At 39.1% G+C, this 15,019-nt stretch overlaps 1 protein-coding gene across 2 annotated transcripts in view; it reads right to left on the minus strand.

Annotated features, from left to right (window-relative positions):
- Nucleotides 1-3,332: 3,332 nt before the first annotated feature.
- Nucleotides 3,333-15,019, minus strand: part of THO2 — a 78,897-nt gene continuing 67,210 nt past the window's right edge. The window contains exons 27-33 of one of the 2 annotated variants that reach the window (XM_010272907.2): nt 7,360-7,515; nt 7,077-7,157; nt 6,870-6,954; nt 6,487-6,725; nt 4,611-5,807; nt 4,027-4,325; nt 3,333-3,813 (exon numbers count right to left, since the gene is read on the minus strand). In XM_010272907.2, the coding sequence (XP_010271209.1) occupies nt 3,744-3,813; nt 4,027-4,325; nt 4,611-5,807; nt 6,487-6,725; nt 6,870-6,954; nt 7,077-7,157; nt 7,360-7,515 (2,127 nt within the window). In that variant the 3' untranslated portion in view covers nt 3,333-3,743. Of the gene's footprint in view, nt 3,814-4,026; nt 4,326-4,610; nt 5,808-6,486; nt 6,955-7,076; nt 7,158-7,359; nt 7,516-15,019 lie in introns of both variants that reach the window. The other variant, XM_010272906.3, reaches the window with a different exon arrangement.

Consider the following 15,019-nt stretch of genomic DNA (forward strand, 5'->3'; position numbering starts at 1 on the left):
CAAACCACGTTGAACTAGTCCGAACTCGGGTCAAATTGATTTGGATTTATGTTGGGTGAAGTGTGTTGATTCAAGACAAAACTAAATTTAGTTAATAATTAATAGAACATTAATGCATTAATTATAAATTATTAAATTCAAATGAAAAAAAAATAAAGAAAAAGGCTAAGGAATTAGTACTTATATTTGTAATGGTTAACCCAATGGTTATCCGCAACCCAACCCATTTAAATGGGCAAGTTGGGTGATGGGTTGATCACACAACCCGCCAAGTAAATGGGTGGATTGGGTGAAAATTTGCCTCCACCCCTAATAAAGGCCTCATCTTGGCCTGATAGCAATCAGAAGAAGCCACTTCCTTCCAAAAAAAGCCACTCCTAATATAGCTCCAAAGATTTCACCCACTGAACCACCCTTAATATATATATATATATATATATTATTTATTTATTTATTATTAATGGAAAAAATGAGCTGACAAGTGTGACAATATGGGTTCAAGTTTAGAGAGGCCAATTTGTGATAAATTTTTGAGAGGTTAGGTCCGTATCCAGCCAACCCCTTTAGATCAAAGATAATTGGGGCCATCATTGGGTAATGGCCTAAGCCTTACTATTAAGGAGAATGCTTTAGATCGTATAGTTTTAAACAAATGAATAGCAATTAACTATTGCTTTACAAAATTGAACTAGGGTTTGCAATTTTGGATTCATTAAGAATTAGGAACAACCCAATGATACTGATTGTAAGATGATCCTAAAGAAGGGGAAAAAATTTGTGTAGTTTTGCAGCATGATTTCATGGCAGCATTTACCTAAAGTTGTGCATGATGGAAGCAATGTGTGCATGTAGGGGGAGGGCCACATAGGGGTGCAAATGGATCGGATAATAATTCAATCTGAAGTCCAATCCTATTTTGTCAAATTTGAATTTGAATTCGGATCACCTTTATCCAATCCGATAATATGTGTTTATAAATATGCTATTTATATTACATTTTTGTAATTTTTTATAAAAAATATGTATATATATGATGAAAATAGTTGAAAAATACTTATATTTTTTGTTTTTCTTTATTTAAACCATCATATTTTTAATAATTTATTTTAAAAAAAATAAATCAGATTGGATTAGATTTGGACATTCGACATCCTTATCGAATTCGAATTCGAATCAGATTGGATTAGATTTACCCCCCCCCCCCCCCCCCCCCCCTACAATACCAAGACAAGTTAGCAATTGGGATAAACAGATAGCTCCATAGGAACCTGAGTCTGAAGAGAAAGTGCCACCAATAGGAAAAATGATTAAGGGAGCGTTCTTTTTTTTTTATATTTTAAGAGGGAGGAAAGTTAGTCAATGGGATTTTGGTTCCCATTGACCAAGAATCCTATGTTCATTTTTTAGATTTAAGTAGGGATCGGGGAAAGTTTATTTTCTTGGGCATCACTTACCCAGGTAGGTGATACCCATCTCCTAGGTGGATAAATAATTTTTTCACCTAGGGGGAAAGTTGCTAGCACTTGAATGGGGCAAAAATGCCCCTTTTTAATAATGGATTTTATGGCTAAAATGGTCATTACATTATTTACGGGAAAATAAAAGAACATGAGTAAATGCACTTACCTGAGTAAGTGCTTCCCAGGAAAAACTTGCCCAGGTAATTGCATTTACCCGGGTAAATAACTTACCGAAAAGCGAGCGGGGCCTAATTCAATTGTGTTTCATTTTTTCGTTACTTGGGAGAGAATTTTTTATTAAGGCTGTATTTGGTTTGAAGGAAAACGTAGGAAAAGGTAGGGAAACCTTCCTTCAAACCAAACATAAGTGTCAATTTTTTAGTTTCTTAAGGTTTCGAAAAAAAAAGGCTAATGATTCCTTCATATTCTAGTCTCATTGAATATGAAGGAATACATATTTATGAAAACTCTCTCATTTCTTTCAATGTTCTGACTGCAAGGCATTTGCCGTAGGCCAAAATTTTTTGTTTCCTTTCTAATTGAATCTTTTCTTTTCCATCAAAGGCATGCATTTTTCAACAAGATTTTTTTTTTATTTTTTATTAGTTAATTATGCACACAAAAAGAGTTGTATATAAGCAATCTTGCCATTCCTTTGTGTTAATATTTTTTTTTTGGGATAGATATCTAAAACCATGGTTTTTAAAAACGAACCAGTGACCAAACCAGTCAGGGGTCCAGTTACCGGTTCGAACGGTCCAACCGTTCAACCCGAATGACCAGCCCGTTCTGACAAAAAAAGTAAAAAAATTGAAAAACGATCAAAACCATTTGAATGGTTCGAATGGTTAACCAGCCAGTTCAGCGGTTTGCTGATCAAAATCAACAGTTTTGGGGGAAAACGGAACCGGTCAGGTGACCAGTTCCTGGTTTTCCGTCCAGTCCGGTCTGGTTTTGAAAACCATGTCTAAAACTCATCATGACTTTTGCACATTTCTCTTACCCTCGTTTGTTTTTCATTTGGTCATTTAGGTAAATTTACTTATCCATTGCTCTTCTGTTTCTTAACTAAAATAATAACCATTTTAACTATAAAAAAATTATTAATAAGGACAATTTTGTCTCATCATGTGCTGGCAACTTCACCCACCTCAAGTGGGAAAGTTACGCACTTGGGAGAATGTATATCACATGAATATAATATGGCTATCACAATCAATGGGAACCAAATCCCATTGACCGAAATGGTGGCTGTTCATGTGAAGTCTGGCAAAATTATTTTGATATGGAATTTGCTGAAATGGTGGCTGTTCGTTTAGCAGTGGATTGTGCACTTCAGTTTTCTTCACTGTCAATCAAAGTCTGACAATATCATGTTGGCCATGCAGTTGATGTCAAACACACGCTGCTGTGTACCTTCAGGTTTAGGGCGACAATCGTGGACGAAAAATGTCTTTTGAATTTGCAAATAAAGAAAAAAAAAATAGTTTTGAGATCAATTGGGAACATTTGGTTCATGACAAACTCTAGCTCTTGGAGGGTCTCTCTTCTGGGGAATATTTCACCGTTCTGAAATAAGATCCTCTGTTAAAAGTGTCAACGAAAAAAAAAAGTTAAAAAAAAAGGGTTTTGATTCATTCACTACCTTGGATGAAACAAAAAACAGGTTCACAACATGACAGACTATATTAGGACCCTGGACGACTGGACCATTTTACGTAGATCGGAACAAGCATGTTGCCAATTGTAACTTTCACCCCTCCCTATCATCACCATTCACCACTTTTGAATTCACAGGTAGTTTTACGAGGGAAAAAGAAAAAATAACAAGGCCTTATAGGTTTTACTGTTTTAGTAAGAAAAAAAAGCTGCTTTGACAAGTACAAGCTTATAGATTATGAATTGCACAGAATATACAACCCGTTGTATGATACATGAAGACAGCAAGCAGTATCAATGTCCTCTTCAGAACAGAACTGCAAAATCTGGATCTATACCAGAAACTAGGAAGCACGGGACACCTAAACTGGGAAATATATTTAACATAGAATTAATAAAAAAAAATTCCTCGTTGGACCACCAAGTTGAGCAAACTTGCTTATAATGTAATCCTCAACTGAAGAAAAAGGGAAAAAAAATCGAACAGCTTGCTTGATGTTGTTACCTGCAACTGAAAAATACAGGAGCTGCATCTGTAGAAAGTTTCTTCCAGTAAATGGTTCGGGTCTGGAAGTACAAAGGATAGAGATTGAAAGCCAACATTGACCGCACATCATTCAAGTGCTATTTTCGATGCCTCCTTTTTGCCTCAGCTCTCTGTCTCTTCTCATCTTCCCAATCTCTATCTGGAAACCTGGACAAAGGGAGGTTAAGGCTTTGCAATTTTGCCAGAATGTTGAAGTACAATGATCCATGAAAACAAAGAGGGATGCATAGCAAAATATGAGCACATTAATCCACACTCGTTCCAACACATGAACGAGATGTACATAGCGCAGAGAAAACAAAATGCATGCATGTGCAGAAATCATTTAAAAAACATTATGATGGTTATTGTCTAGGATACTGATCACTGTCCCGTCGGGTAATCTTGCCAGTAGCTTCTTTGCCATGCATCCTTGGCACTGGTTCCTCCAGGTAGCCTGCCCTTTGAACCATGGCACCTTTTCTATCCCCTCTTTCTCGTCCATCATATGATTGCGACATACCAATAGCAATAGGAGGTGGAGGAGGGACTGGCAGTGAATATTCACTAGATTCCCCTGATGGTAAGTGCTCTCTTTTAAGTTTCCTCCTCTTAGATGCTGCATTTGCATCGGTGTCCTCCTTCAAAAGGTTTGCTTTGTCCCTCTCCCTCTCATCCACCTGTATACAACAAAAATAAATAAATAATCTAAAAGATTTTCTACATATAGATGCTAGGGATTTACAAATAGTCCACTTAGAGGGGCAAATACTATGGTGGAAAAGTAATGCTACTTTACGTAGGATTGCAGATAATAGTGGGAGGAGAAACAGGTGGTCCTTAGTTATAACCAACGGTTAATGATCCTCCAGTAGGATATGCCTATTACAATTTCATCTGACAATGAATAAAAAGAATATAAACATGTAGTGAATACTCTATGGTGGAAAAGGAGCACAGCATACCTTCATTGACAAACCATCTCGCTCATCCCTTTTTCTCTCCCTAAAATCATCATCTCTCCTACGCTTTGCTTCGTCCTGTGAAACTATTGAATTCTCCTCAGAGCGTCTCCGTTCTTTTTCATGTCTGGGAGAAAGCCTCTGAATATGCCTGGTATTACTGACCCTTCTATCAACATCTTCATCTCTTCGACTAGCATTAACTGATTGTGGCACCATGTTGGGAGGAAGAGGAGGTGGGGGAGGCAAGTTTTGCCCATGAAAACGATCATCAAGATGAGATTTTTCAGCCAATGGATCACTGTAGCGTGGTTTACTCCTATCATCTTTATTTCTGTCATCCTTAGATTTGTCAACTACCCTATCAGAGCTCCTATCTGTTCCCCTCTCTTGCATTCTTTCAACTGAACGCTCTCTTCCATATCTTTCCATTGACCTGTCTCTTGACTTCTCAGCCAGGATATCCTCACCACGAGATTTATCAGGACGCTCCAGTCTATCCCTGTGGTCTCTGTCATATCTTTCACTGGCCTTCTCTTTCCGATCCAGAAGCTTCTCTGTAGCCCTGCTTTGAATATGCTCATCAATTCCTATTTTGTCAAGATCCAGAGAATGAGGTTTCTCCGCTATCCTGGCATCAATGGACCTATCTCTTTCAGAGAATCTGACATCACCTTCTAAATCTTTCACTTCATTGTCTCCCTTCCTCCGTTTGTTCTGTCTGTCCTGTTCCTCATTTGGACTAGTTCTCTTCTGCTGCTTGTCTGCAGATTTTGAAGAATTGAAAGAATCATCACGGAGAGGAGAATGAACAGGCCGGGATGAGAAGGGCCTTGCCACTTCAGAAATTTCAGAGTCATCCACATCCTTTCCAGCAGGAATCCTTGCATCAGATGGCTTAGCAGCTATACTGTCCATCTTCGTTATACTACCATACACATCCATGGAAGTTCTGGCAGATGTGGTTGAACCTTTAGTGTTAATTGGAACTGTGTTACCATTTGATGCAACTGCAGAAGCAGCATTGGCTGCCCCACCTTGCCTACCTTCTAATGGATGAGCAGAAATATCTCTCTCACTAGAAGGACCAGGGATTCTTCCAACTGCTTTTCCAGATTTGTTATCATCTTTTGTAACCTCCTGTTTTTGTTGCTTGGAAAGAGATCCAGTAGGAATTGAACGTTTTACTGTGGGCCTCATCTGTGAACAAAGAATAATGAGTTAGAAGTAATCGGACAAAGAAATGAAACTAGTTCCGCTGCCTATTATATATAAAGCATAATAATATAATAACTTTTGCAGTAACACTGATACCACCCAAAAAAGCTAAGGTGACTAAAAACCATACGTGAAGCTCTTGGGTGAAAGGTGAAACAGATTATAGATCAGTAGAGGCATCAATCACTAACTATTAAATGCTTGAACAAGAATTGTTTTTTCACAATAAACTAACATAAGCACCATTGAATATCACCTAACAAATCCAAAGCTTACCATAAATAACATGATTAAAAAGCTAATGCTGGCTTGCATAATGGTATGGGTTGAAGGTAATCATCTGAATAACCCTTAAACAGTGTCTTTTTAAGCAGAATGTTTCACACAGAGAGGAAGGCTCCATTAATTTGCTCAAGTTAAATGTTTTAGGCATTCAAACAAATGAAGTTATCAATGTTTACATATGTAACTATGCAAGATCCATATGAGATGTTCTATTAACTCAAAAATTTCCAACTGATATAGACATCACGCTATGCCAAGCAACTACAAATTGAAGAGGGATCTCTACAATATATCTAGAATATTAAATAAGATTTGACACCAGAGAGACGCAAATAAGAAAAAGAGCAGTTATCAGCATAATTTCTGGTTGACGTACCTCTGATTCAGTAGCAGTCTTTGGTGCAACTTTGGGCATGTTTTCATCCAATGAGCCCTTTGCAGGTTCGTCTGCACGTTTTTGAGTTTCAGTTTGCCTGGATGGTCCAGCTTGTACAGCACCAGAAGGCACAGTCATCTGAGCATCCAACCCATTTGCTAATGAGCCACTTTTTCCTTTTGCTTGCCCTGGATCAGGTTTATTAACTGTAGTGCCTTCTGCCCGTTCCACCCTCCCATCTGCAGGTTTTGTTCGTGGTGTGAGATCCTTGACAGCATTTCCAGAGTCTAGAAGTTGTGTTGCTGTACTCATATTCCTTTGACCAACAGACTCAGTTTGAGAAATATTAAGGGCAGGACCATTAGATCCACCTACTAAATTACCAGCTGAAGACTTTGTAGCAGGTGATGGTGCGGGCTTTAGGTCAACATAGCCCATGCCAAATTCTTCTTCAGAAACCCATGAGCTCTGCAGTGAAAGAGAATTAACAATAAATTTGTAAGATTGGATAAAATCAAGATACTTGCTCTAGAGTGACAAAATAGTCAAATAGCAGGGTAAAAACATCACTGTTTTATCACTCAAACTACCTTCCTAGAAGCCAGAGCTGCAGCAACACCTGTCGCCAATACCTTGAGATCTTCTCTCTCATCCCCCTTAATTTTAGCTACCTGAAACAGAAAAGATAAAAAGGCAATGGCATCATTCAACAAGTTTCAAGGGCCATCCTTATCTTGACCCAGAATTGAGTCCCCTTTATCCCTTCAAGCAGGTTGTCGTCTTCCTGAACTACCTTTACTTGACAGCCAAATGGAAAAAACTACAACAAAATTTAGGGGAAAAAACTGAACAAATAGAAACACCATTTATTACCCGTTTTTCAAGATTAATCCCACTCTTTCTAGTTACTGGGAAGACACTTGAAATTTTTGTCAACATAATAAGTGCATTTCGAATCTCCATATACTCGGCCGATTCCAGACATTGAATGAGCAACCGTGTAATTCTCACACTCCATTTCCAATGTACCTTCCAGGACAAGAAAAGACATGAGGAACTTCTACAAAACCCTCGTCCTATATATAATGAAAACTAACAGAAATTCATCATGAACATTTTCCAGGGAATCCAAACGTTTGATATTTGTTACAGACTGTATAATTAAAATAGGAAGATGTTACAGACTGTATAATTAAAATAGGAAGTAAATACTAGGGAGATATGATTTACCTTGATTGTAGGACAGATTTGTAGGAATTTGATTAGTCTTCTTTCCTAACATAGAATTTGTAACTTGTATATATACATACGAGATTGATGAATAATATAACAAATTCTTCTTCTTCCTCTGTTTACTCTTATTTTACATGGTATCAGAGCATCTAGTCTCTGCCTGCCCTTTTGTTTTAAATAAACAGTAGGTAGAGGAAAATTTCTGGGTGTTTCGGGTCACCTCCTTGGAGCAGTCAGAGCATCTAGTCTCTGCAAAGTCCGGCAGTCAGCAGCCCTGCGCATGTGTCTCACGCACCGCCTGAAGATTCTGCCACAATCACGCGCGCCGGCACGTGGAGGCACATCTGTCGCCGGAAAATTTTTTTCGATCGTTGTCTTTTGGCTCGCCTCGTCCGGTATAGCACATATTTGTGCTTTGTTACGTGCACATCCATTCCGGTGTTTTCAACAGGTGTGCTCTGATTGATTTTCGGTGTTCAAAATATTCTGTTTATTTGAATTTTGAGGATTATGGCAGACAAGAAATCAGTAGTTATGTCGGATGTTATTCCAGTGATGTCAAAAATAACTGAGCATAAGCTTAATGGCTCTAATTATCTGGATTGGAGTAAAACTGTTCAACTATATTTGCCGAGTATTGCTATGGATAACCATTTGACTGATGACCCTCCTAATAATGACTTGAGAAAGTCTTGGTTGAGGGAGAATGCCCGTTTGTTCTTGCAGATACGCAACTCCATTGAAAGTGAGGTGGTTGGTTTAGTCACTCAATGTGGATTTGTTAAGAAATTAATGAACTATCTAGAGTTCTTGTACTCCGGAAAGGGGAATATGTCCCGCATTTATGATGTGTGCAAAGCCTTTTACAGGGCAGACAAAGGCGATAGATCTCTTACAAGCTATTTCATGGATTTCAAGAAAACATATGAAGAACTTAATATGTTGCTTCCGTTTAGTACTGATGTGACTGTTCAACAAGCTCAGCGAGAAAAGATGGCTGTTATGAGTTTTTTAGCTGGCCTACCTTCTAAATTTGAGACTGCTAAATCTCAGATTCTTTCCAGTTCAGAGATCTCTTCTCTACAAGATGCTTTCAGTAGGGTCCTTTGTACAAAATGTTCTCCACCTGTTCAGCCTAGTAGTGCCCTTGTCAGCCGCAATAATACATCTGAATCAGGGAGACAACAATACAGGAGTGGTAGTGGTAGGTCAAGTAACTATGACAGGAATACTAATACTCGTGGACAGGAGTTAGGAGAAATAGTGTGTCATTACTGTCATAAGCCAGGACATATGAAGCGGGATTGCAGGAAGTTGCAGAATAAGAAAACTCAGTCAGCCCATATTGCATCCACCACAGATACTTCTGAGAAGTCTGTTATGATATCTGCAGATGAATATGCCAAATTTGCTCAGTACCAAGAATCATTGAAACCTCAATCTACTCCTGTTACTGCCATCGTCGAGTCAGGTAAACCCAATACATGTCTTGTTTCCTCCTCTTCAAAATGGGTCATTGATTCTGGAGCTACAGATCATATGACAGGTAATTCAAGTCTGTTTTCTACCTTTCAGTCACATAAATCTACCTTTCCTGTTACTTTAGCAGATGGGTCAACATCTTGTGTTATTGGGTCTGGCACAACTAGTCCAACACCATCACTTCCTTTGTCATATGTTCTTAGTTTACCTCAGTTATCATTTAATTTAATTTCTGTTAGCAAACTCACTCGTACCCTTAATTGTTGTGTCTCATTTTTTCCTGATTATTGTTTATTTCAGGATCTTACGACAAAGAAGATTATTGGTAAGGGACATGAGTCGGGAAGTCTCTACATCCTTGATACACAAGTTCCAAGATCAATAGCCTGTTCTAGAGTTGTAACCCCTTTTGAAGCACATTGTCGGTTGGGCCACCCCTCTCTCCATGTGTTAAAGCAAATTTGTCCTCAATTTCAGAATTTGTCATCATTAAATTGTGAATCTTGTCAGTTTGCTGAACACCATCGTCTTAGTTCGAGTCCTAGAGTCAATAAACGAGCTAATGCTCCTTTTGAATTAGTCCATTCAGATGTTTGGGGTCCGTGTCCAGTTGAGTCCAAAACTGGGTTTAAGTATTTTGTTAATTTTGTTGATGATTACTCTCGTATGACATGGTTATATTTATTGAAAAATCGTTCTGAGGTGTTTTCTCATTTTTCTGCTTTCTGTGCTGAAGTTAAAACTCAATTTAATGTTTCTGTACAAATATTGAGAAGTGATAATGCTAAGGAGTACTTGTCAGAATCCTTTCAAACTTACATGCTTCAGCATGGCATTCTTCAGCAAACTTCTTGTGTAGATACACCATCTCAAAATGGGGTTGCTGAATGGAAAAATAGACACCTTCTTGAAGCTGCAAGAGCTTTGTTATTTCAAATGAAGGTTCCTAAACCTTTCTGGGCTGATGCAGTTTCCACAGCATGTTTTTTTATTAACCGTATGTCTTCATCTGTCCTTCAGGGTAAGACTCCTTATCATGTTCTGTTTCCAAATAAAACACTGTTTCCTATTGAGCCTAGGGTATTTGGGTGTACATGCTTTGTTCGGGATGTTCGTCCTCAGGTTACCAAACTAGATCCAAAATCTTTGAAGTGTGTTTTTCTTGGGTATTCTCGTGTTCAAAAAGGGTATAGATGTTACTGTCCTACTCTTCACAGATATCTTGTGTCGGGTGATGTTAATTTCCTAGAAGATACACCTTTCTTTCCATCTACTCCTCATTCAAGTCAGGGGGAGGATGATGATTTGTTAATCTATACTGTCACATCATCTGGTTCACATCCTATTGAATCTACTCCTGCCAGGCCTAAGCCACCTCCAGTACAGGTTTATTCTCGGCGACCAACCCCTCCAGATCCATGTCCTGCACCAGCTCCTTCGTCGGCAGATCCAGTCTCAACTGATCCTGTTCCTTCGTCATCAGAACCAGTCTCTAATGATGATCTTCCTATTGCTCTTCGTAAAGGTAAGCGTAAGTGTACTTATCCAGTATCTTCATTTGTGTCTTATAATCATTTGTCGTCCTCTTCTTGTTCTTTTATTGCATCTCTTGATTCTATCTCTGTTCCTAAGACTGTTAAAGAAGCCCTTTCTCACCCTGGATGGCGTAATGCTATGATTGAGGAGATGAATGCTTTAGAGGACAATAGTACTTGGACCTTGGTAAATTTACCTGCAAATAAGAAAGCTATTGGGTGTAAATGGGTGTTTACAGTTGAAGTCAATCCTGATGGATCCATTGCCCGATTGAAAGCCCGTCTTGTTGCTAAAGGATATGCTCAGACTTATGGAGTGGATTATTCTGATACCTTTTCTCCTGTTGCTAAACTTACTTCTGTCAGGTTGTTTATTTCTATGGCAGCTACTTATAATTGGCCCCTTCATCAGTTAGACATCAAGAATGCTTTTCTTCATGGGGATCTTCAAGAAAAAGTTTATATGGAGCAACCGCCTGGCTTTGTTGCTCAGGGGGAGTATGGGAAAGTTTGCTATCTTCATAAGTCTCTGTACGGGTTGAAGCAGAGTCCTCACGCCTGGTTTGGAAAGTTTAGTCAGGCAGTCAAGAATTTTGGTATGAAGAAAAGTAAGTCTGATCATTCTGTTTTCTTCAAGCACTCTGCTGCTGGCATCATTTTGTTAGTTGTGTATGTGGATGATATTGTCATTACAGGGAGTGATACTACAGGAATTTCATCCCTTAAATCCTTTCTCCACACTCAGTTTCATACCAAAGATTTGGGAATGTTGAAATACTTCTTGGGTGTTGAGGTAACAAGAAGCAAGAAGGGAATATTCTTATCTCAAAGGAAATATGTACTTGACTTGTTGTCTAAGACGGGAAAGTTGGGAGCTAAGCCATGTAGCACTCCATTGATTCCTAACTTGCAGCTCACAAAAGATGGTGAATTATTTGAAGATCCTGAGAGATATAGAAGATTGGTTGGAAAGTTGAATTATCTTACTATAACTCGTCCAGATATTGCGTATTCAGTTAGTGTGGTGAGTCAGTACATGTCCTCTCCAATAGTTAATCACTGGACAGCTGTAGAACAAATTTTGTGCTACTTAAAAGGAGCACCTGGGCGAGGAATTTTGTATGGCAATCATGGTCATACTAGAATTGAATGTTTTTCAGATGCTGACTGGGCAGGATCCAAGGAAGATCAAAGGTCTACTTCAGGCTATTGTGTATTTGTTGGAGGGAATCTAGTTTCATGGAAAAGCAAGAAGCAGAATGTTGTCTCACGTTCAAGTGCAGAATCGGAATATAGAGCTATGGCCAAGTCTGTGTGTGAAATAATGTGGATATATCAGCTTCTGACTGAAGTAGGTCTTAAAACTTCAGTACCAGCCAAGTTGTGGTGTGATAACCAAGCTGCTCTTCACATTGCATCTAATCCTGTTTTTCATGAACGAACTAAGCATATCGAGATTGATTGCCATTTCGTTCGTGAAAAGATTCAACAAGGTTTGATTTCCACAGGTTATGTGAAAACAGGAGAACAACTGGGAGATATCTTCACGAAGGCTCTTAATGGGGTTAGGGTTGATTATCTTTGTAACAAGCTGGGCATGATTAATATCTATGCTCCAGCTTGAGGGGGAGTGTTACAGACTGTATAATTAAAATAGGAAGATGTTACAGACTGTATAATTAAAATAGGAAGTAAATACTAGGGAGATATGATGTTACAAACTGTATAACTAAAATAGGAAGTAAATACTAGGGAGATATGATTTACCTTGATTGTAGGACAGATTTGTAGGAATTTGATTAGTCTTCTTTCCTAATATATTCTTTCCTAACATAGAATTTGTGACTTATATATATACATACAAGATTGATGAATAATATAACAAATTCTTCTTCTTCCCCTATTTACTCTTATTTTACAATATTTATGAGGTAAAAAGTAAGGAAAAGAAAATTTTTCCCATGTACAATAACCTTCATTGCTAAGAGGATCACTGGATGTTCGGTCAATTTTACACCCTAGTCCTAGTGAGGAGATTCAGCATTCCACCAGGCATCCGGGATCCCACAAATTACTGGAGTATGCAGATTCATTCAACAGTTTGAAGGACAAAAAAAGCAGGTTTTATCAGGAAAGCCAGATAACGCATCCAGTCAAGAAAGCCAGATCCATAAAATGTCCAACCAATAGGGTATTGGAGTCCAGTTTTAACTGGCGACAACACCATAACACAATAACAGGTTTATAAGTATAAGTTTTCCACTGAATCGAGGCCTAGAAATCAGTTACTAACAAAACTATTTGCATCTATAAAATTCATCCATTAAGAATTCAAGTTAGATGTTTAAAGATTCTGTACTTCCACCAAATTGACATCATCAGAATACCATGATTAGAAATCCTACTGGTAGCTACAAAGAGACAATTTGCTGAAATGGTACCATGCTAAGAGAGCACAAGTAAGAATGGCAACCATGTCAATCACAAACTAGAAGTAAACATTAAAACAAAATAAGTAATTTTCATATGCATACATGTCTCTATGCTCAGTGGCCAAGTCAACATGCACATGGGCAGGCATGCACATGTGCATGTATAAAGGAAAAAAGCTTTTATACATACCGTCAAAACTTAGTCCAAACTTAGTCCCCCTATGCCAGCAACTCCAGGGCTACCCGATGCATTACCGTCAAAACTTAGTCCAATCTCCTTCCCTTCTTATTGATGGAACCTTGGGGGTAGAGCTCTAGCAGAGATTTGGATGCCTTGGAGCTGCTGATCATATTCAGCTTTTGCAATCATTCGGGTGAGACAGGGACTTGAGATAAGAAGTGCAAGTAAGGGAATGGAGAAAAGGTTCGTGGAGGCAGGAAGATGGAGAAGAAATCTGAAGGTTGAAGCTAAGGTTTTCCTGTTTGAGGAAGAGAAGGGTAGAGGAAAGCTGAGTCTGAAGATAAGGGAAGCAATGAGGGCTATGGTTCTGTTGTCTGGAACAAAAGTAGTGGAATGGTTGCAGAAGTTTGTGGAAGGGGCTAATTTGAAAGGTAAGAAAAATAACAGTCAAGAGCTTGCAGTTGATGAAGGTAAGAAATATACTGTTGAGAGCAGAAAGAATGTGAAAGGGTGCTACATAGCTCTGGCTGAGTTCTTTGGTGGAGGAAAGAAACAGCTGGTTTGTTTCCCAGTAGGAAAACAAAACCAGGGGTGGAGGGATGTGAGTAAGGTGCTTCAGGAATTTTTGCTCCGTGGAGTAACAAGAAGATGGGGTGGTTGAGAGAGATACCTTAACTGAAAGCATGGAGCAGGGATCTGTAATCTTAGCAAAAGCCAATGGTCAATGCAGGGTTTTGGATTACTCGAAGAAGGAAGAGTGGGAGAACAAATTTATAGTAGAGGCAGGGACGAAGAATGTTGAATGGAGGAGGGTTGGAGATTATTTAATATTGAACCTGAAACTGAAGCATGAATTTATTGTGACTCCCTTTGATAAATGTAAAGCTGTAGTTGATTTTGGAGAGAACAGAGTAGACCTCTTGGCTGTCAACTTCCAGACTGATCTGGGGACTGTCACAGTATTCAAATGGAATCCCCTCTCTAATGCCAAGAACTTCTCGATTGAAGATGGGGTTCTGACAAGGATAATAGGGCTGCCATTCCATCTGTGGAGGCAAGAAGTTGCAGAGGCCATTGCAGTGATGTGTGAAGGGAGATTGGATGGTGCTTACTGGGGGGACCTCCACTCTGCGGCTATTCTTCTCAGTGGAGTGAGGCCTGAAGATATACCAAGAAAGGTGGAGATTAGAGTGGAGGGAGTTTTTGTGTCAGTCTGGTTGGCTTCCTCCATTGAAGCAAGCTTGTGGAAGGAAGCAAGAATGGAGGGAGGAGAACAGGTGGAGGAAGAAGCTGTACGTGAAGGAAGCAGATTGGAAGTCTCAAAAAAATCTGGGTCTTACACTAAAATGGGCCAACAAGTGGGTCGGACAAGAATGCTGAGCCTGTGGACCCTATTATTTCTCCTGGGCCAAGGGAGAGAAAATCTTATTCAGTTGGGCCCAATTTTGAGCCCATTTCTAAGAAGCTAAGGTCACATGATCACTTAAGTCCACACGTGACCACAGGGAGGTCACATGGTCACTTAAGTCCACATGTGACAGGGAGGTCACATGATCACATAATGCAGCACGTGAACAGTGGGAGGGAACCTCGATAGACGATGTTAATGGTCTATCATCTTCATCCTCGAGTTCTTCTGCTCGTTCTCGAAAGAGAGGGCAGAGTCAACG

The sequence above is a fragment of the Nelumbo nucifera genome, chromosome 4 (genome assembly GCF_055504915.1).
Source record: "Nelumbo nucifera cultivar China Antique chromosome 4, China Antique-T2T, whole genome shotgun sequence".
Lineage (NCBI taxonomy): Eukaryota > Viridiplantae > Streptophyta > Magnoliopsida > Proteales > Nelumbonaceae > Nelumbo > Nelumbo nucifera.